Raw genomic sequence first — 18,299 nt, forward strand, 5'->3', positions numbered from 1 at the left:
CGAACTAGAACAAAAAAGTATCGGTCTTTTTTTCGGTACTGAATTGAAACAGCAACAAATTGAATATGGTGAGTTGTGACGACCCCAGGAAGAGTTAAGGCGACCCCACATGGGGTCGCGACCCACAGGTAGGAGACCACTGCTTTAAACCCTTGACAGCCTGCTTTAAACCCTTGACAGCCTTCTTGACAGAATAAGGACCTTCTGATGATCCCCCCTTTAGGTTGAAACAGGCTGTCAAGAATATAGAGATTAATATAACTACATTTGATTTAGGGTTAGTTTCTGTATTTTTACTTAAACAGAAACATACTATGGCTAGATGATTAGATTAGATATATAATTGATTTACTTTTTAGTAACAATAGAAGAGTTGTTTTTGTGTTTCGGTCATGATGCAAAAAGGGTATTTGAAGAATAGAGATGGGATTAGTCCACTTTCTTCCAGCACAACCACAATTGGCCGTGAAAATTGTGACATTCTCATTGACGTGAGTTACTTTTGAAGTTTGTAAGAGTTGTTTCAGATAACACATTGTTCTTATTGCAGATACAACACATCTCTAGAAAGAAAGTTGTCTGATGGCTCTGTGTGTAGCCTATAGTCTACATAATAGTTTTGGAACAAAGATACAGAAATGACATGTGACAATGGTTTAACTGTCTAAATAAAACCAACATTTTTTTTAGTTTGATGATAGGCTGCTATTGATTTAGAGCAGTAGTTGTCAACCTTTTTTGATGCATTTCTCCTTTTTCTGATATTGGAAGTTTTCATTATTCCTCAATAAACAGGATAGCTGAAATAGCGAATCTTCGTTTTTAGAATGACTCAGCTCGTATGTTGTTGGATAAATTACAATAAAGTTACACGTGTTGTGACACTGAAAGTTTCTTGAAGATTTTTTTATATGCAACATTAATGTTTTTACCACCCCACAAAAACACATAATAATACTACAAAAAAAAAAAAAAAATTTCTCGTTACCATTTTGAAACTTCCATTTGAAAAACCAAGATGGTGGATGCAACCATCCATTAAGTATATACTGTATATAAGTTTACAAATAAAAGTAGGCTAACCAGTACTACGGTATTCATAGAAAAAGAAAGAGCCAATATCAACTTAAAGAGAAATGCTATAGCCTTACGATCTACTACTATTCGGAGAAACCGATTCGGAGAACTCCCAGTTCGGAGAAAGCCTTTTTCAGAGAATTCTAAAATTTCATAGCGACATCTGCTTAAACTTCAAATAAATTAGGTTTTAATAGCTGAATTATAGGTTATATAGTAAGCCTATATACCATAATTATAGAAATTAGCATATAATAGGTAAGAGGTTAACTAAGTAAAGTGTCAGCAAAAAAGTTTCAACTTAAAAAAACAGTTATCAAATGATGTTTCATGATTAACAATAGAGGTTATTTAAATAAACTCTCAGCCAAAAAAAGCAGACGTCAAACAGTAAGAAAGTAAAGAAAAAAATAAACAGTTATCAAACTTTAAATGGTCTTTGAAACTATCGTGCCAGTAGGCCGGTTTCCACAAGCCAACATTTCTCTATTCCGTGGGCATTTAAAACTTTTTTCTCTTCACTCGCATTTGCAATATTTTTTCACCAACAAGGCAAAGTATGAGCGTCGCTGTCAACCTATAAAAACTTGAAGACCACTTATAGCCTACACTACATTGGAAGCAGTATATTTAAATACAACTGCAAATATGTTTTACGTCCTTGTTTGCGTTGTTCTTCTCTGAGTGAACACAAAAATACGATATCAATTAATGGATTTTTATAAACACAACTTTTTAATGGTTGTTTGTTGTGGTTGCCGGGCGCGAGAATTTAGCCACTAGGAAGCAGCTCTGGTAGGATAAGCTTGGTCAGAAAAATTAGCAAGCTTACGGGCCTGCTAGAGTAGCCTAGTTAGGCCTACATTAAATCCAATTTGATATATATCTGCCATAGGAAATAAAGCAAATCCAAAATAAAATCACTGTTTTGTTTAAGACAACAGATTATAGCTTCCCCATTAAAACGTAAATTTTTTGCAGTTGTGTCATACACTTTATTGATTTTTCTTTGTCGCAATGCTGAAGGAATGATATTGTGAAAATAACATACAGTGACATAACCAACAAAAGGAAAAGGTGGCAAAGCCGTAATGGTTTAAGACATGCATGCAAAGATGAATCATTACCACGGTCGACATATCAGTGGCGAATCTGGCAATCGCTTCCTTAAAACAAATCAACTTTACTAAAACAAAACAAATTAACTTCATTAGTCCAGGCAAACTTGTGGCTGGTGGACAGCATTACATAATCAGAAGATAAACTTGTACCTACTCTTCGTATATGAAAGGAAAAATTGTTTCTAGGTTCTTGAGTTACTTGGTCTAGCACTCGTACTTGTTGCAGTTGCTCTTGCCATCTATGCTATTAACAAAAATACAGCAACTTGAAAGCTACCTTCTAGCCTACAGTTTACGCTTAAGCTTCCAAAAACAATACTAATTTTGATCAGCATAGAACTGGCTGCATATTACTATTGAATTATTTACTTGGGTACCAGAATTACTTGGAAATGATTGTTAGTTTGTCTTGTAAAAAATAATTGTTGACCAAATGACCAGTGTTATAGGTTAAGTTAATTGCCTAATCATTTGCATGCGTATGGAAAAATAACTCAAAAATTGCCTACCTAAATAATCCCTACAAATTTTCGAAAATTCTCTGAATTGGTTTTTAAAAGGCTGTCTCCGAAATGAGATTTCTCTGAATCGGCTTCTCCGAATTGGATTCGGCAAAACTGGCCATTCCGATACCCTACTGAGTACGGTACGCATAACTTAGCTCAAAGCAAACATCCTTTCTCGAATTTATGATATTCCTACCCGGTTGTGATGTGAAGGGTGTGGTGCCTGGCCGTGTTTGAAACGAGTGCTTCTTTTTGGTCAAAATACTAAAAAAAAAAATTGGATAGAAAATTTTTGGCTTGTCAGGCTATTTATCTTGTTGATATATTCGGTAATGAGCTTAAACACCACTCTATAAGGATGTGGAATTGATCTATTTGAAGCCCACCTCCAAAATTCCATCGTTTTCAGCCAAAATGTATAGCTTCCTGTAAATGGAACAAACCAAACGGAATCTGGAGAAGCGTATTATCAAGGTAGCAAGCGCTCATTTGCACACACGTCACACTGCTTGATAGTTTTGAAGCTTACTCCCCAAGTCATCCAAATTAGAATGAAAGCTTGAGTTTTGAACCGTTTTGGCGAACAGCAGCTTCCGAGACCTTTAGGTCATATTCTTAAAAACGATTTCTGTGTACAAGTACAAGCATTTTTTATCCATGGAAAACAGACAGAGTTTTGTGTCGGAGCTGCTGATAGATCTTGCAAAGACCTGGCAATCCAAAAATTCAAAGTTCTTCTGCAAAATCTTACCAACCTACCTACTTGGCTGAAAAGGGGTTTAGTTCATCAATTGTTATCAAAACAAGAAATATAAATTGTTTTTTTGATAAGACACTTGATGATCCAATACGGAGAGCTTTGGAGCAAGAAGAAGTAGGCTACCTAACTGGTCTGAAATTTCGGAAATACTGGGTTAGGCCTACCAACTAATACAGTGCATTTATGTAAAATGCTGATGCTTTTAAGTGATTGCTGTTTTTTCCAGAACAAATATGGTGCACAAAAAATTCTTCAGAAGTTGCGTGCGGTCCGCGTGTCAGGGTTTGGACCACTCTGGTTTAATTATAGTCCCTAATAACAGAAAAGTAATAATACTGCATTTGTAATAATAGGTTCTTTTGATCTGTTCCAGGGGTGTGCAAACGTGCAGCACTGTAGGGCCAAATACACGTAACTAACTTGGTCCGCGGACCACAACTATGACAAGAAATGATAGCAAAATACAAGCAGCCTCAACATAGGCAAAGTGCAATAACACACCATTAGCACTGTCAGTTTTGTGAAAATCATCGTTTCAATTTTGATTACAATTTTAGTGAAATTAATTGTTAAAAAAATGAAAAAAGACGAAATTTCATAGAAAACTAGCAATCCTCCAAAACCTGCCAATACTAAAGTGGGAATGGGCTAGTTACCAATCGAGCAATCGGAGTTGTATGTTTTTCACCAGACTACACAGCCTTGCCCACACCTAGCTAGCTTAATTTCCCACTGGTTGAAGTTGTCAGGTTTCCAAACAAAAAATAATATTTCTAAACGTTGCAAATTTGAGACATAAATGAAGAGCGTCTAGCGGGCTACACATTACTTCAAATCCGGACCTTATGGCGAGCCAAAAAGTTTGTGCTCGTGAGCCATATTTCTCCCGCTTGCCACGGTTCGCACACCTCTGAATAAACTATCATCATACTTACATTTTAGACAAGTAATCGATTGCATTACTTTTTAAGTTCAGGTACAGTGTAGTTTTGTATGTATTTTTTTGCAGGATGATGCAACTGATCTCCGGCACGCTGTAATTGAATACTCTCCTAGCGAAGATTGTTTTGTTTTGCATGATCTCAACACAGTGCAAGGCACTTACGTCAATAACTGTCGAATTCAAAACTCAGCTGTTCGTCTAGCACCAGGAGATGCCATAAGGTTTTCACATAACGGAAAAGCTTATGAATTGGAGGCGGATACCAGTTGCAAAGTAAGGCTAATTGTTTATATCTAATAATTGTTGCAGACGGCACACGAATTGATTTATCAAAATCATACTGAACGACTTTTGAACAAGGCCTAGCTAGGCTAACCAACACACAAAATTATCTTAAGATCACTGTACGTTTATTCTTGTTTAGGGCTGATTCACCGAGTTTTACTTCAATTTAAAAGAATAGCTTTCAACCCAATTTGAACAAGCTGGTGGACGGATAACTCTTACAAAGTTACAAGGAAAGAAATAATATTGAAAGCAAATAAATATGCATATGTAGCCTACTGCATACTGAAAGTTCCAATGTTACTTATACTGTAAATGCAGCACAGTAATTAATATTTTCATTCTAATCGGTTATTAAATAGGCTATGTTGGTTGTTGGTCATTAATAAAGGTTTCCTATTTTTACTTTAGGCACATCAATATCTTCCAGTGCAGCAACGACCTTCATGGACTTCTCCCATCCAAATTCTTGTCTCTTCTCCTCGCCAGGACAGACTTGCACAAGGTCCTTGCGCTTTTCCCTTGATCGGACTCTCATCAATGAAATGTAATACATTCACAAAATTGTGTTTAGAATCTAACTGAATAGTGATTAGGTCTACTTAAACCAATTGCTAGCACTGACTTAATGAAAGACACCTATAAGCTACCATCAGAACCAGACTGGTAAAGGCAATTTGGTAATGATGAAATTCTTACTCAGAAAAATTACAACAACTCCATTTTTTGTTTGAGCACGATTTAAATCCAAACAAGGTGGTAACATAGTGGAAAAACAGTGCTCTACTCATGGGTGGACATATGTAACTCACGGTGTGACGCAGGAGAGAAGTGACACTAGAGAATAAAATATGTAGGCCCATCTAACTATAGCCCATTGTTAATTTAATAGCGAAGTTGTTGAATTTTATTATTGTGCCATTACGTACACATTACACAATCATCATCATTAAAAATTTTTGATTGTACAGGCTATGAATTAATCCACATATTGAGGGTGTGGCCTGCTTGTCAAGAGCGAATGGGTTGGCAGAGTTCATGTTCAGGGCTAGAAGGTCTCGCTTAACTAGTCCTTCCCCAAAAAGTTTTAGTCTACCTTGACCCCCACTAGTGGGGAACAAACCGACGATGGATTATGATGATGATGACCCCGCTGTGCTGCAATGTTGACACATCTGACCCGAGAGATCCAGCTAGTACTGCACTCAACGTACTCAAGCCATCTCATTCTGCTCAATTGGAGGACTTTACCAATGTCTCCTACTTTTAGCCTAGATAAAAGAATCTCAAACTAGAATGATGTTGTCTTTAGGCTTTACCAGGCAGGTTCATCTTACCATCGCTCTCTCATTACGTTGTAGGCTTTTGATTGTGTTTGCTAATGTTTCTCACGTTTCAGAACCATAATGCATGACACTCTTCACACAGTTAGAGTAAACTTGACCTTTGATTGCAGCAGAAAGTTGCTTGCTTCTGAGGATAAGGAGAAGTTCTTTTAACTTTTTTCAGACTGACTCGCACTGCGTTATGGTTGCATGTTCACACCCCCTCCAGAAAACGTGGTATCTCCAAGGTAACAAAAGTCAGCTACCATGTCAAGTGTGCCACCCTCAACTTCGATGACTGGCCTACTGTCCATAGGTCTTGCTATGCTGTTATAGCAAGGGCATAAGTATTGTGGGTCCGGTCTGAGCGGGTATTTTATTCCACTACAATTCCTGTGGACCCAGTGAGAGCAATTGGTGCAAAAGACAGAGTTTCTTTTGGTTCCACATAGGCATACCGAGCAAGGATGTTTTCCTGATCTTCTCAGGGAGTTCATGTTGAAACCAGAAATAATTTTTCCCATGTTCTTCTGCTTCCATTTTTTTCTAGGATGTGGTTCTGTAAACTAGTGTCTCTAATGAGGTGTCGATGATAGCAAGGCTGTCAGCGTACGATGGCTCACAAAAATAGCCAGTGTGCAATTAAAGTAACAGTACCAGAAAGGTGATGAAGAGCAGCGGCTCAATACAGAACCCTGATGTTCACCTACTCCCAATTTGAAAGTGTTACTGTATCCGTCTCCAACACGCATATGGCTTCTAGCATTCAAGTGCATTGATTGTATTATCCGTACTAGCCGTTCCTCAACACTCAGCTTACACATGGCCCATCAGATTACCTTCTTCAGCACTCAATCAAAAGCTTTTTCGAGGTCTACAGAATCCATATGAAGAGTGTTGTTTACGGCAAGGTGCTTTTCTTGAAGCTGACGGGATAAAGATGGCATCAATTCAGTTGTATGAAGTCGGACTGCATTTTACCAGTCTGCACTTGTTTCCTAATCAGTTGTTCTGGCACTCTCTCAAGTATTTTCATGGTCTGCTTGAGCAACTTCAAATCTCTATAATTTCCCCTATCAAGAGCATCCTCTCTTCCTTTGTGGATGTTCACGATATAGCTTTTTTTCCAAGTCTGCTGGTATATGGTCCTCGCTGACAATTAGCTTGTACAAGATCTCGTAGGAGAGCTGCTACTATGGTTAATGATTGACAAGTAACTCCCAAAATCACTTAGGTGACTGGATGTCATAGCGAGATCTTGCTACAAAAAGATTGTGCAAAAATAAATTTAAATCAAGTCATAGTTTGTAATGTTGAGTTGACTCTGGCATTCTATACATAGGTGAAATGTCAATTTTAGGATTCATGGTTTGCTTTATCGATAGCGACGTAGTGTGGCAATCCACTAATTTATAAATTTTATTTTTAAAGCTGCACCCATTCCCACCCCTACAAAGATGAGTTGTGTGCAGCCACACCCACCACTGTTGAATCGACCATCTAGTATGGACGACCTTCCCCGTGTAACACATGGCGTAAATACTGAGCTAGCGCGTGGGATCACAGGTGACCGACAACTAGGTAGATTTTTAATTTTAAACCTTTTTTATGTCTTTGTTACCTGTATGCTATTTTTGAACATTGAAAAGCTAATCAAAGAAGTAATGAGATGTTTGTGATGTTGGATATCACTCTTGCTTTTGCATTAGACTATTGGAAGATTGATTGGTCTGAAACAGTATGTATAGCTATGGTATGCGTGTTTGGAAAAACAAGAAATCTCAATACTTTGCAATGAGACAGTTGTTAAATATCCTTATCTTTTGACGACAGTTGATCTTTAACCTGCTGTTATTTTAGATTGGAGTAACTCCGCCAACATGGAAGGGTTGTTGCGGGACAAGGAGAAAAAGATAATTCACATGGGAGATGAGATCAACAGGCTGGCAATGTTTGAACAAGTAGGATGAAATACGTTGACATGGATCATCATCATTATGTTCCTTACTCGTATTGAGGGTTGAATACAATGCGCCATTGTTCTCGACCATGAGCTGTTCGTACTGCACTTTCATAACTTAATTTTGTCCATTTAGTGGTATTTGTTGTCCAAATCATTCTTAGTCTGCCTTTGTCTCTTTTCCGTTTATCTTTCTTTCTCTTAATGATCTTTGTAACGAGTTTTGCCTTATTGTGTGTCCAAAATATTTTAATTTTCTTTTGACGATTTGTAAGATAATTTTGTTTGAATTGAATTTGGAGAGTACTTCATCGTTAGGGATCTTTTGTTTCCATGAAATTTTTAATACAGTATTTGCCTGTAGGCCTATGTCCAGAGCTCAAAGGCATCGATCCGTTTCTCCATTTTTTGTGACACTGTCCAAGTTTCAGAATTGTATAAAAGGGTTGACCAGATATAGCATTTTAATATCCTTTGACGAATTGATAAATTTAAACTTTGATTGATTAAAATATTTTTCATTTTTCCTAATGTAGTTCTTGCAATTTCTATCCGTCTTAGAATTTCATAGTCACACCTCCCATCTTCAGTTATTAAATGTCCAAGATAGGAAAAATATTTTACTTTTTGTATATTTTCATTGTCAATTACAATTTGGAGTACTGGAGAGGCTGGTAATTTTGAGATTATCATTGATTTGTCTTTTCAGCGTTAATTTTCATATTAAATTCTTTACTAATTGAGTTAACATTGTCCAATATTTCCTGAAGATCTTCTTCTGATTCAGCCAACAGAACAGTTTCATCAGCATAGCGTAAATTTGTTATGTTGAAACCGCTAACTTTTACCCCTTTCATATCATCAATGCGTCGAAAAATCATTTCTGTATATAAATCAAAAAGACATGGAGAAAGTAGCCTACGTACATCCTTGGCGTACTCCACACTTGAAACCCCACTGTTGAGTGTTGATATTGATAAAGAATTCTAAACAATTCCTTACATACATTATAATATTAAAACATACATACCAAATGTCCAGGACACACTCCAATTTGTGAGTTGGTTCTTGAGCTTATTTGTAAGTTTCATAGGTTGACTTTTAGCATATAACTCGCTTATTCTGCTTCTTTTTTAACAAATTTAGGACCGTAGCAGATGTACAAAAAAAGTAGGGAAGCACCGAAGTTCAACTAAATAAAATCTTGAGAGAAAACGGACAAGTTTTTGTCGTATCCTGGCTTACGCCCGGTAGTTGAAGATTTAGATTGACTGGAAGGGAAGGCAAGCAAACCAATCTTCATGTCCACCTTCAACCATGCATTAAAGTAGTGATAGAACAATGTCCGGTTCCAGCCATTTTTTTAACTCCGGCTTTGGGCTGGGAGTGATAGTTGCTCCGGCCTAGATCCAGAGGAGTATGTGCAAGCTCACCACCTTGTTCCTACTAATTCTTAGATTGCAAATAATTGAAGATTAAGCCTAGTCGAGTATCACTTCACTATAATGGTGTTATTTTTACCAATCACAGCAATTTGTCTCTCGATAACTTGTGACTGTGGTCAAGTTCCTGACCTTGGGTAAATCTAATCTTTTGTATCATTGTAATATTTCAGTACCGGTAATGCAATCACAACATTTAAGTATCTTTGTCGAAGACACAGCCACATGCTTGAGTGGTGTCGAACCAGGATTCTCACCACTCGGCCATGCAGCTAAACATGGACAACGCTAGAGTTGAGGTCCATAGAAGCAAAAAAGATGTTTTTCTAGGGGTTTACCCCAGAAAAATTTCATAAACATTACATACCTTGTTTTCGTCGCCTATTGCGTAGTAGCACTTTTTGGCCAATTTGGTTTTTGTTTGAGTTGCACACTTTGTATTTGACCAAATTTATCAAATTAAAATGCATTTCCGTAGAAGTTAGAGTTTCAAGGCTGGTTTAAAACTAAGGATGTGCCGATTAATCGGCATTGGAATCGACAGGTATCGGCAAGTTTTGGAGAATCGGAATCGGCATCGAAAAAAATTGTCGATTCTTTATCAAAGTTTCCTAATCATATGTAGCGCGAGTGCGTGGAAATACCTATCTAAGAACGGCTTCTTTGAACAACCGCATCAGCGTCAACGAGCATTCGGAGAGCGGTAGTCTAAATAATGACGATTGTCCGCCATTTTGTGAACTCTTGTTTAGTAGGCACCAGATCAAAATACTTTCTTTCTTTGAAATGACGAAAAACGTTCAAGGAGAAAATCAGACCAGATAAAATATAAAAGTTGAATGATTACACAACGGTTAGAAGTTAAAGGAGAAATGGATTATTACGTAATAGTTATTATTTTAGTGCCTCTTGCAGTATGGGAGGCGCTAAAAGCAAGAAGAGAAAAAGCAAGGGAGTATAAACTGCAAAAAAAAATGTGAGCAACTGTCTGAAAGATTCAAAACGCTTTTGAATTAGTGTTCTTTTCATTACTCGGGGTAACCGCAGAAGATTTGCCTCTTTCATTAAAACCATGGTTTGCAATTCGCCGTAAAATATCGTTTGGTAATATCGCTTTATTTTTGGTAATATCGTATCGAAATGATTTTACCAATACCGCTACGTTCATTTTCTTTTACACTCTAGTCTTTTTCTCTTCTTGTTTCTGGCACCTTCTTTCTGCGAGAAAAATACTACAAACCGCACAAGATAATATTTTGCACACTGCATTAAGCTACGTTGATTTTGCACTCTGTGAGCGATAGCGATTTTTCTCTTTTAACTGATTTCCGCGACAAATAAAACGCGTGTTTATGACCACTTTGTAGCGCGCAAGAAGTGAAGAACTACCGTAAAAAATCACGCTGTCTAGAGCAGGTGACAAAGGGAACGCTTTTAGACATTTCAAAGGCAGCAACTTGTAACAAAATCGCAACCACTTGTAGAGCGCCAACTAAAAGCAGCTTGAATCATTTAACCAAAGAATCGGCATCGGCAAATATTTAAGAATCGGCATCGGCAAAAATTTTGTAATCGGCACATCACTAGTTAAAACTGAAGCAAAGTTTCAAAACTTATCCTGAGCTTCAAAAAAATTTCAGTTTGAGATCCCGGTGTGCAGCGAGCATGCTACTAAATTAATGTCTGTCAACCTCTTTGTTTTGTGTTCAGGAATCAAAGAGGAAAGACAACACCATGTCGTGCCTTCGAGAAGAGATAGCTAGACTACAGGAGCAATTAACTTGTGGGCAAAATTTGTCAAGCAATCAGATATTCCAAAAGTTACAAGGCCTTGAAAAGGAGCTGAATGAACGTAGAAGTGAGGTTGCGATCTTACGGCAACAACTGAACACTGTCAACAGTGGATTAGTTTCATCTCCCACTTTGACCTCCCAAGTGGCAGAATGTGAAAAGAGAATTTATACACTTCGTCAAGAGAACGATCAATCTCGGAAAGAATGTGCCATGTCTCAAGGTAAGATTGTATTATATGAAGTGTTACCTTTAATTTAATCAAAAAATAAAAATCCAAAAATGTACAACTAAACTCATTTTTAGTAAACAACGTTTCAAAAACTATACTGTCTTCATCTTTAGTGTTATAGGGTGGTCCACAAAAATGTGACACATTTCGTTTGTTTATAATTTCTACAAATCTGAAGATTTTTCAAAATCTTTTCAGCCGGAGATGGGTCATAGCTATAAGTTTTTGCCCTTAAAAGCACTTTTGAAAAAAAACGAACCGGTTTCTGAGTTATTTCAATATTTGATAATATGTTCGATCCATGCTCCTCGCTGCTGAATCATCACTGCCACTCTCACATTGAAATTGTCCATTACTCTCCCTAACATGTCCCTTGGAATTCTTCTAATTTCTCTTCTAATGTTTTCCTTCAGTCTGTCAATGGTATCAGGATTGTCCTGGTAGACTCTATCCTTCAGATATCCCCAGAGGAAGTAGTCAGGAGGGTTAAGATCGGGTGAATATGGCGGCCAGGGGTTGTTGGTCCGCCTTGAAATCAATCGATCCCCAGGAAAGTACTGATGCAGATACTCAAGGGTACGATTGGAACAATGCGGTGGGGCACCGTCTTGCTGGAATACAGCTGTATTCAAGTCGGTCCCCCTTCTCCTCCTTACTGCTGGAATGAATTGTCGTCTGAGCAATTTGATGTAACGTTCAGTGTTAACAGTCACCTGGCATCCCTCGTCGTCCTCAAAAAAGTAGGGACCAAAAATGCCATTACGTCCTATTGCACACCAAACTGTGACTTTTGTTACACTCAAGCTGTGCTTCTGCCCAAATTCTCATATTTTGTTTGTTCACATGGCCACTCAAATGGAAGTGGGCCTCGTCACTAAAGAGAAGCACATCCAAAAGACCGGGATTGTTCTCAATCCGTTCACTGATTTGCTGACCAAATTCAAATCGTTCATCCTTGTTGGCTTGACTTTGAGTCTGAAGAAGCTGAATTTTGTATGGGAAAAGTTGCAAGTCAGCATGAATAATTCTATTGACAGAAGATCTTGAAATCCCCACTTCCTGAGAAAGTCTTCTGGTGGATTTCCGTGGAGACTTCTCCACACGAGTTCGAACATCGTGAACTTTTTCGGGGGTTCTTGCGGTGGAAGGTGGACCACTATGGTTCTTATTGTTGTTAGTCACACTGCCAGTGTCTCTGAACTTCTCCAACAAGCGTTTGATAGTATTCCGAGACGGCGTTTTCCTTCCAGGAAAGTCATGACGAAAATGTCTCTGGGTCAAGATTACAGATTTTGTCGAAAAGTAATGTTCAATGATTTTTGTCCGCTCAGCCACTGAAAATCGATATCCCGGCTCCATACTGCTACACATAAAACTTATAGCTGTACTCTATAAATAACCTGAAAATCAAGAGGTAGAATTAATTTTTATGGAGTGACAGATAAACAAAATATGTCACATTTTTGTGGACCACCCTGTAAATGTTTTAACGTAATATTTATTGGCACACGAACATTTATAGCACTGAAGATAAAGACAGTATAGTTTTTGAAACGTTTGTTTGCTGAACATGAATGTAGAATCTACATTTTGGGCTCTTTCTTTTCTGATTAGAGTAACCAGGCGTTTCAATCATTTTGCACCTTACCTTTACCTAATTCAAGGTTTTAATAAACTTAAAACGAAGCATCTAAAAACATAGGAGTTAAATAAAGCACGCAACTGAGAACTGCACCTGTCTGCAACTTCGCGAGTTTTCAAAATGCACTGATTTGGTCAACACAAAAGGAACACTGGCGCAATGCAAGAACGAGTAAAACCGTGACGCAACAATTTATCGAAAGACAATTTATCGAACGACAGTTAATCGAAAGACAGTTTATCTAACGACACTTCATCGAAACGACAGTTCATCGAACCGACTGTTTATCGAAACAACAGTTCATCGACCGACTGTTTATCGAACGACAAAGCACATATGCAATGGAATACTCAGGGGCTAGGGGTTAGGAGTTAGGGGTTAAGGGTAGGGGTTAGGGGTTTGGATTAGGGTAAGGACAGTAGATTACCGGGACGCGCAACCCCGTTGTTCCGCCAACATTAGAAGGGTAAATTGCCAATTTGACATTTTTTTCACGCTTTGCTGCTGGCTTGCATTCAACTAAAAACTTTAAATTACTTCAAAACCAACTTCACTCTTTTTATATAACCCATAAAAAATATAGCCTATTATTTTGTAAATAAAAAAAAATTACCCTTCTAATGTTGCGGATGTAGTTACGCATCCCGGTAATCTAATGTCCCTAGATTAGGGGTTAGGGTTTAGGTTAGGGGTTAGGTTTTCGATTAACTGTCGTTTGATTAATTGTCGTTCGGTGAACAGTCGTTTCGATAAACTGTCGTTTCGATAAACAGTTGTTCGATTAATTGTCGTTCGATAAACTGTCGTTTCGATAAACTGTCGTTCGATCAATAGTCGTTCGATAAACTGTCGTAGTACCGAATAAAACAGACGTGGCAATCAACAAATACAAAATGAAGACAAGGAATTTTATGACACAATGCATAATGAGAAGACTATGTCAGATAGCAGTGAAGGATTGAGTCATGTGGCAAGGTTAAAATGTGGCACGTTAGGGTGGGCTGAAAAACACTTTTCAGGTTCCAAAAAGCTAGCAAATGGACCAAAAACTCATTTCCCAAAATTTTGGTTTGTGGCCCCCTCTTACGCTCGTTGGTTCGACTCCCAGCTTCTGCTGGTTGTTGGAAACACCGCTCACCTCTACCTAGTCCTAGGGCAGTGGTTCCCAAACTTTTTTGAGCACGACCCAAATCTGAGTTTGGTAAACATCTCGCGACCCAAGACACAGGCAACCTGTATAAACAAGTTTACCACTTCACTGTTTTTGCAATCTTTGCCTGCTATAAACAAGACACAGGCAACCAGTTGTAGGGTGGTCTTGTAGCTCGTCTTGCTCAGAGGCTCATTATAAGTGCTAGATTCGTTGCTGAGTCAAACCGGCTTGACTTCAATGCCTCTTCTCGGTGCTTAAAAATACGCTCATTTTTTGCATGCGTCGGATGTCTCTTTAACTTGTTCTCCATTAAAGATTTGGTTGACAACATTTTAAAACACAGCCTAGATAGCCTCTTGCCAGCACCAGGGTCGCAGATAAAAAGGAACTTCAGATTAAAAAAAAAAGTTTAGAAATCTTGAATTATTTACGTTTTCGTTATTTACAACTTAAAAAATAATTTACGTTTACTGTGATTTATTGAAGGAAGTGACTTGAATGCCGGTAAAACTGCTTACCATAATTGATTTTGATAAGAGAAGCCAAATAAAAGCGTATGATGCAATAATTGTCGATGTTGGGATTAAAACAACTCAACAGAAGAAAAAAAAGTTTATTTATAAATTAATTTACAACAGTCCGATTTCGGTAGATTTAGATCGCCCCCACAGGACCCATTTTCTGACCCTTTGCGACCCATTTTTGGGTCGCGACCCATAGTTTGGGAACCACTGTCCTAGAGTGTATTAAATTGGGTGGGCATAATTGCTGCAGGAAAAGTGGCCGAGAGAAAGGAACTGGCCACCCTACTCTCCTTAGTGCCAAAGGCTTAGTACAATCTCATATACCCGACACTTGAATCAAGTATGGGACCACCTTTACCTAACGGCCGTGCCACTCAGCCCAAAAGGTATAGCATAAAAAAATGTTTTTTATACTGTAATAACTTTAAAGTTTTTAGCGCAACTAAGATAAAAAGGTCTCTTAGAACAGATAGAAACGTTGTATTTCTGCTTCGTTTGAGCTTTGTTTGCTTTGCAGTTCTCGAGATATGGAAATTTGACCTTTTGGTGGCACGTTAGAGGGGACCACTCCCCAAAATATTGAAAAATGAGTTTTTGTACCTTTTTTCAGCTTTTTGGAACCTCTTCTTTCTGAAATTCAGAAAAAAGTGTGTTTTAGCCCATCCAGTGGCACAGGGGTCACCAACCTTTTTTGCATGCCGGCCACTGTGGCACTTAGGAGAGCTGTGGCGAGCCGCACTAATAAAATTTTAAGTAGGTTGACTCTTATGCTAGAAAAGAACGCATTTCGTGCCCAGTATCCAGCGTTACATGTTGTTAATATTTATCTTAGAATACCGCAGCAACAAACTTAGCCGAACAACGCTACTGCCAGGCCAAGCTCCTTTAACAACACTTTTGACTTTTTTAACATTGCCTAATAAACGAGGCTACTTGTTTTGTGCACTTATAGCGAGGCGAGCGGTTTCATCAGAATATTCACCGCCATGCAAGAGTGGTGTTGTCACTTCGCTTCACAAAAGATAATCTTGCCATTAACAGCTTCAGTAAACATGGAAATGATTGACACATCGCAATGCAGGCAACAACAGTGACCTGCAAACATATCAGCGAAAAATAGGTCCAATAACAGGGAGAAAGAAACCAGGCTCCATGAAACAAGCGCTTGTGGAAATCACTGAAAAAACGTTTCTATCGTAACTCATGAACAGTGTTCCCTCTAAAAAAGCAATGAGTTAGTTTTTCATCCTTTTTGTGAGAGTCTATAAAACCGTCTTTCCTTGATTATTAGACAAATGTCACTTGCGGTGCTTATTAGCATGGCAAGAATTGTTGATTAACAACATTTTGCAGCACTAAGCTAAATATTTTCATAATACCAAAAAAAGTCTTTAAATTTATATATAATATTTTTCCAATTTATTATTAATTGAGTTGCCATACCGACTTATTTTGCCAACAAAAACTTGCATAAAGGAACACTGCTCGTGAAACCCAGTAACGGTGAAACACACACTAGTGTTTACATGACATTTACAAACTGAAAATAAGCAACCCTATGCTCACAGACATTTTCGAAATTCGAAAACAGACGTTTTAATCAACCACTGGGACAGTGTGGCTAGACATCGCATCGCAAAACTTTAAACGATCCCTACTTAGAACTACAATCTAATTGATCGGTCGGTGGAATCGTATGCAAAGCGAAAATATGCTTCTCGGAAAGTATTTTTTGGCTTCATGCTGTTTAACTCCTCAAGAAAATTATTTTTGGTTATACTTGTATGCTGATGCCTTTCGCGGGCCGCACATAACAGCGTGGCGGGCCGCCAGTTGGTGACCCCTGCAGTGGCACATGCACAGGTAGAAATGTCGATTGTCGAAAGTAAAAACATCGAAAGTAAAATTGTTCTGCACCACAAAGAAAGAATGACTTTACATGGTAAAGTCGAAATGTCATGCGACAATGTGTAATTGTGTTACGTTGGAAATGTTTTTACTGGTCAGGGCGTACTTGCGTTCATTTTTAATTCAAACTTTTTGAAAATAAATAAAATCACACTTGGATGTACAAACATTGGATTGTTTTTTCTTTGCGTTGGTTTTCGGTGAAGCGATATTCGACTTTCTACAATTGCCATTTGACTTTCACAGCAATATGTTAAATACTTTTTAGGTTTGGTTCAATCCCTGCAAAAGGAATTGCAAGTCAAGGAAGATTCCATAAAAAATATAACACCTGAGCTCACCCAGTTACGTCGGGAGGTGAAGCGAAAAGATGTTCAATTGGCCGCCATGTCGTCTAAGGTAGGTTCTCGGTGACTTCACTAATAGTTTGGATAAGAATTTTGTATTGGGCTCTCTAACATCACTTGGCATGGCCTGACCAGCCACACTTTGTCTTTTGCTTGGGGTTTTGGGTATTTGTGCGTCTTCCACAAAGTCGTCTTCTGCCTATGAGATATCTAATTCACTGTCAAGAGTAGAGTAAGTACAGCAACAGTGTTTGCGTAATGCGCATGTTAAATTTTTATTTTATGAGTTGATTGAACCTTGCTCATTTAAAACGTTTATAAAATTTGTGATACCACACAAAGTTGGGTAACGTTTTTTTTGAAATTCTTTTGCAAAACATGGCATATAAGTTGATGAAATATTGCACAACCACTTGAAACATGATACATGAAATACATTATAATAGATACGTGCGAGCATATGAATTTAGTGCGTTCCTTAATATTTCTGACGTCAAGAGTAGGCTATGATAAAATTATAATCTCTGTTCAGGTTATAACTTTTTTATGTACAGTTTCAAATATCTTTGCATTGCTGAATTAGCACGAACTTGTTTTGAATTAGCACAGTTTTCGCAAACGTATGGTCCATATTTGAGCTAGGTTTTGTAAATAGTAAGCTTTTCAAAGCATATTTTAACATTGCATGTGACCTAAATTTTGAAAAACATTTGGAAACTCTGTAGCAGCACTCAGTACTCGCCTCATTCTGAACAGTAAGGTGGAATGGTGGATATTAGAAAGGGAGCAAGTCTTTTAGGCGCAGACAGTTAGGCGCCGGTCAAATAGGCGCGAACACTGCGGCGTCTGGATATTTAGGTCCGGAACACTGTGGCGCCCGTTCATTTAGGTGGTATTCCTAGTAAAGTCTGCAGATTGTATCAACTTGGCAGATAGGGCAATGCTTTTCACACAAAATGTTATATTGAACAGAAAAATATGTTGTTTTTTAATGCGCATGTTCGGCATTTATTTGTTGTTAGTCCAGGTTTGCGTCAGTGAAAGCTTTATCAATAAATTACTCAAGTTTCCGAACATGACTGAGTTCACTTTTAGTTATAACTACACTAAACCTGTAAAAAATATACCGTAGCCTATATTCAAGCGGGTGGTAGGCTTTGAGTGAAGAGTAACTTAGTTTTCCGTCAAAACCTCGACTAGGTTTTGCCAAAGCTGAGCTGATACAATCTGCAGACTTTACTAGGAATAGCACCTAATGAACGAGCGCCACAGTGCTCCGCACC

General features: G+C 38.1%; 1 protein-coding gene across 4 annotated transcripts in view; it reads left to right on the forward strand.

Moving 5' to 3' along the window:
- Positions 1–368: 368 nt before the first annotated feature.
- Positions 369–18,299, forward strand: part of LOC145768233 (forkhead-associated domain-containing protein 1-like) — a 78,224-nt gene continuing 60,293 nt past the window's right edge. For 3 of the 4 annotated variants that reach the window (XR_014288925.1, XM_082579718.1, XM_082579720.1), the window contains exons 1-7: positions 369–491; positions 4,474–4,680; positions 5,104–5,239; positions 7,449–7,598; positions 7,878–7,978; positions 11,130–11,433; positions 16,938–17,068. Coding sequence is in view for 3 of the 4 variants with exons in the window: in XM_082579718.1 (XP_082435844.1) it covers positions 393–491; positions 4,474–4,680; positions 5,104–5,239; positions 7,449–7,598; positions 7,878–7,978; positions 11,130–11,433; positions 16,938–17,068 (1,128 nt within the window). In the remaining variant the exon portion in view is untranslated. The remainder of the gene's footprint in view (positions 492–4,473; positions 4,681–5,103; positions 5,240–7,448; positions 7,599–7,877; positions 7,979–11,129; positions 11,434–16,937; positions 17,069–18,299) is intronic. The other variant, XM_082579719.1, reaches the window with a different exon arrangement.

Source organism: Aplidium turbinatum, chromosome 4, assembly GCF_918807975.1.
Source record: "Aplidium turbinatum chromosome 4, kaAplTurb1.1, whole genome shotgun sequence".
In the NCBI taxonomy this organism is placed as follows: domain Eukaryota; kingdom Metazoa; phylum Chordata; class Ascidiacea; order Aplousobranchia; family Polyclinidae; genus Aplidium; species Aplidium turbinatum.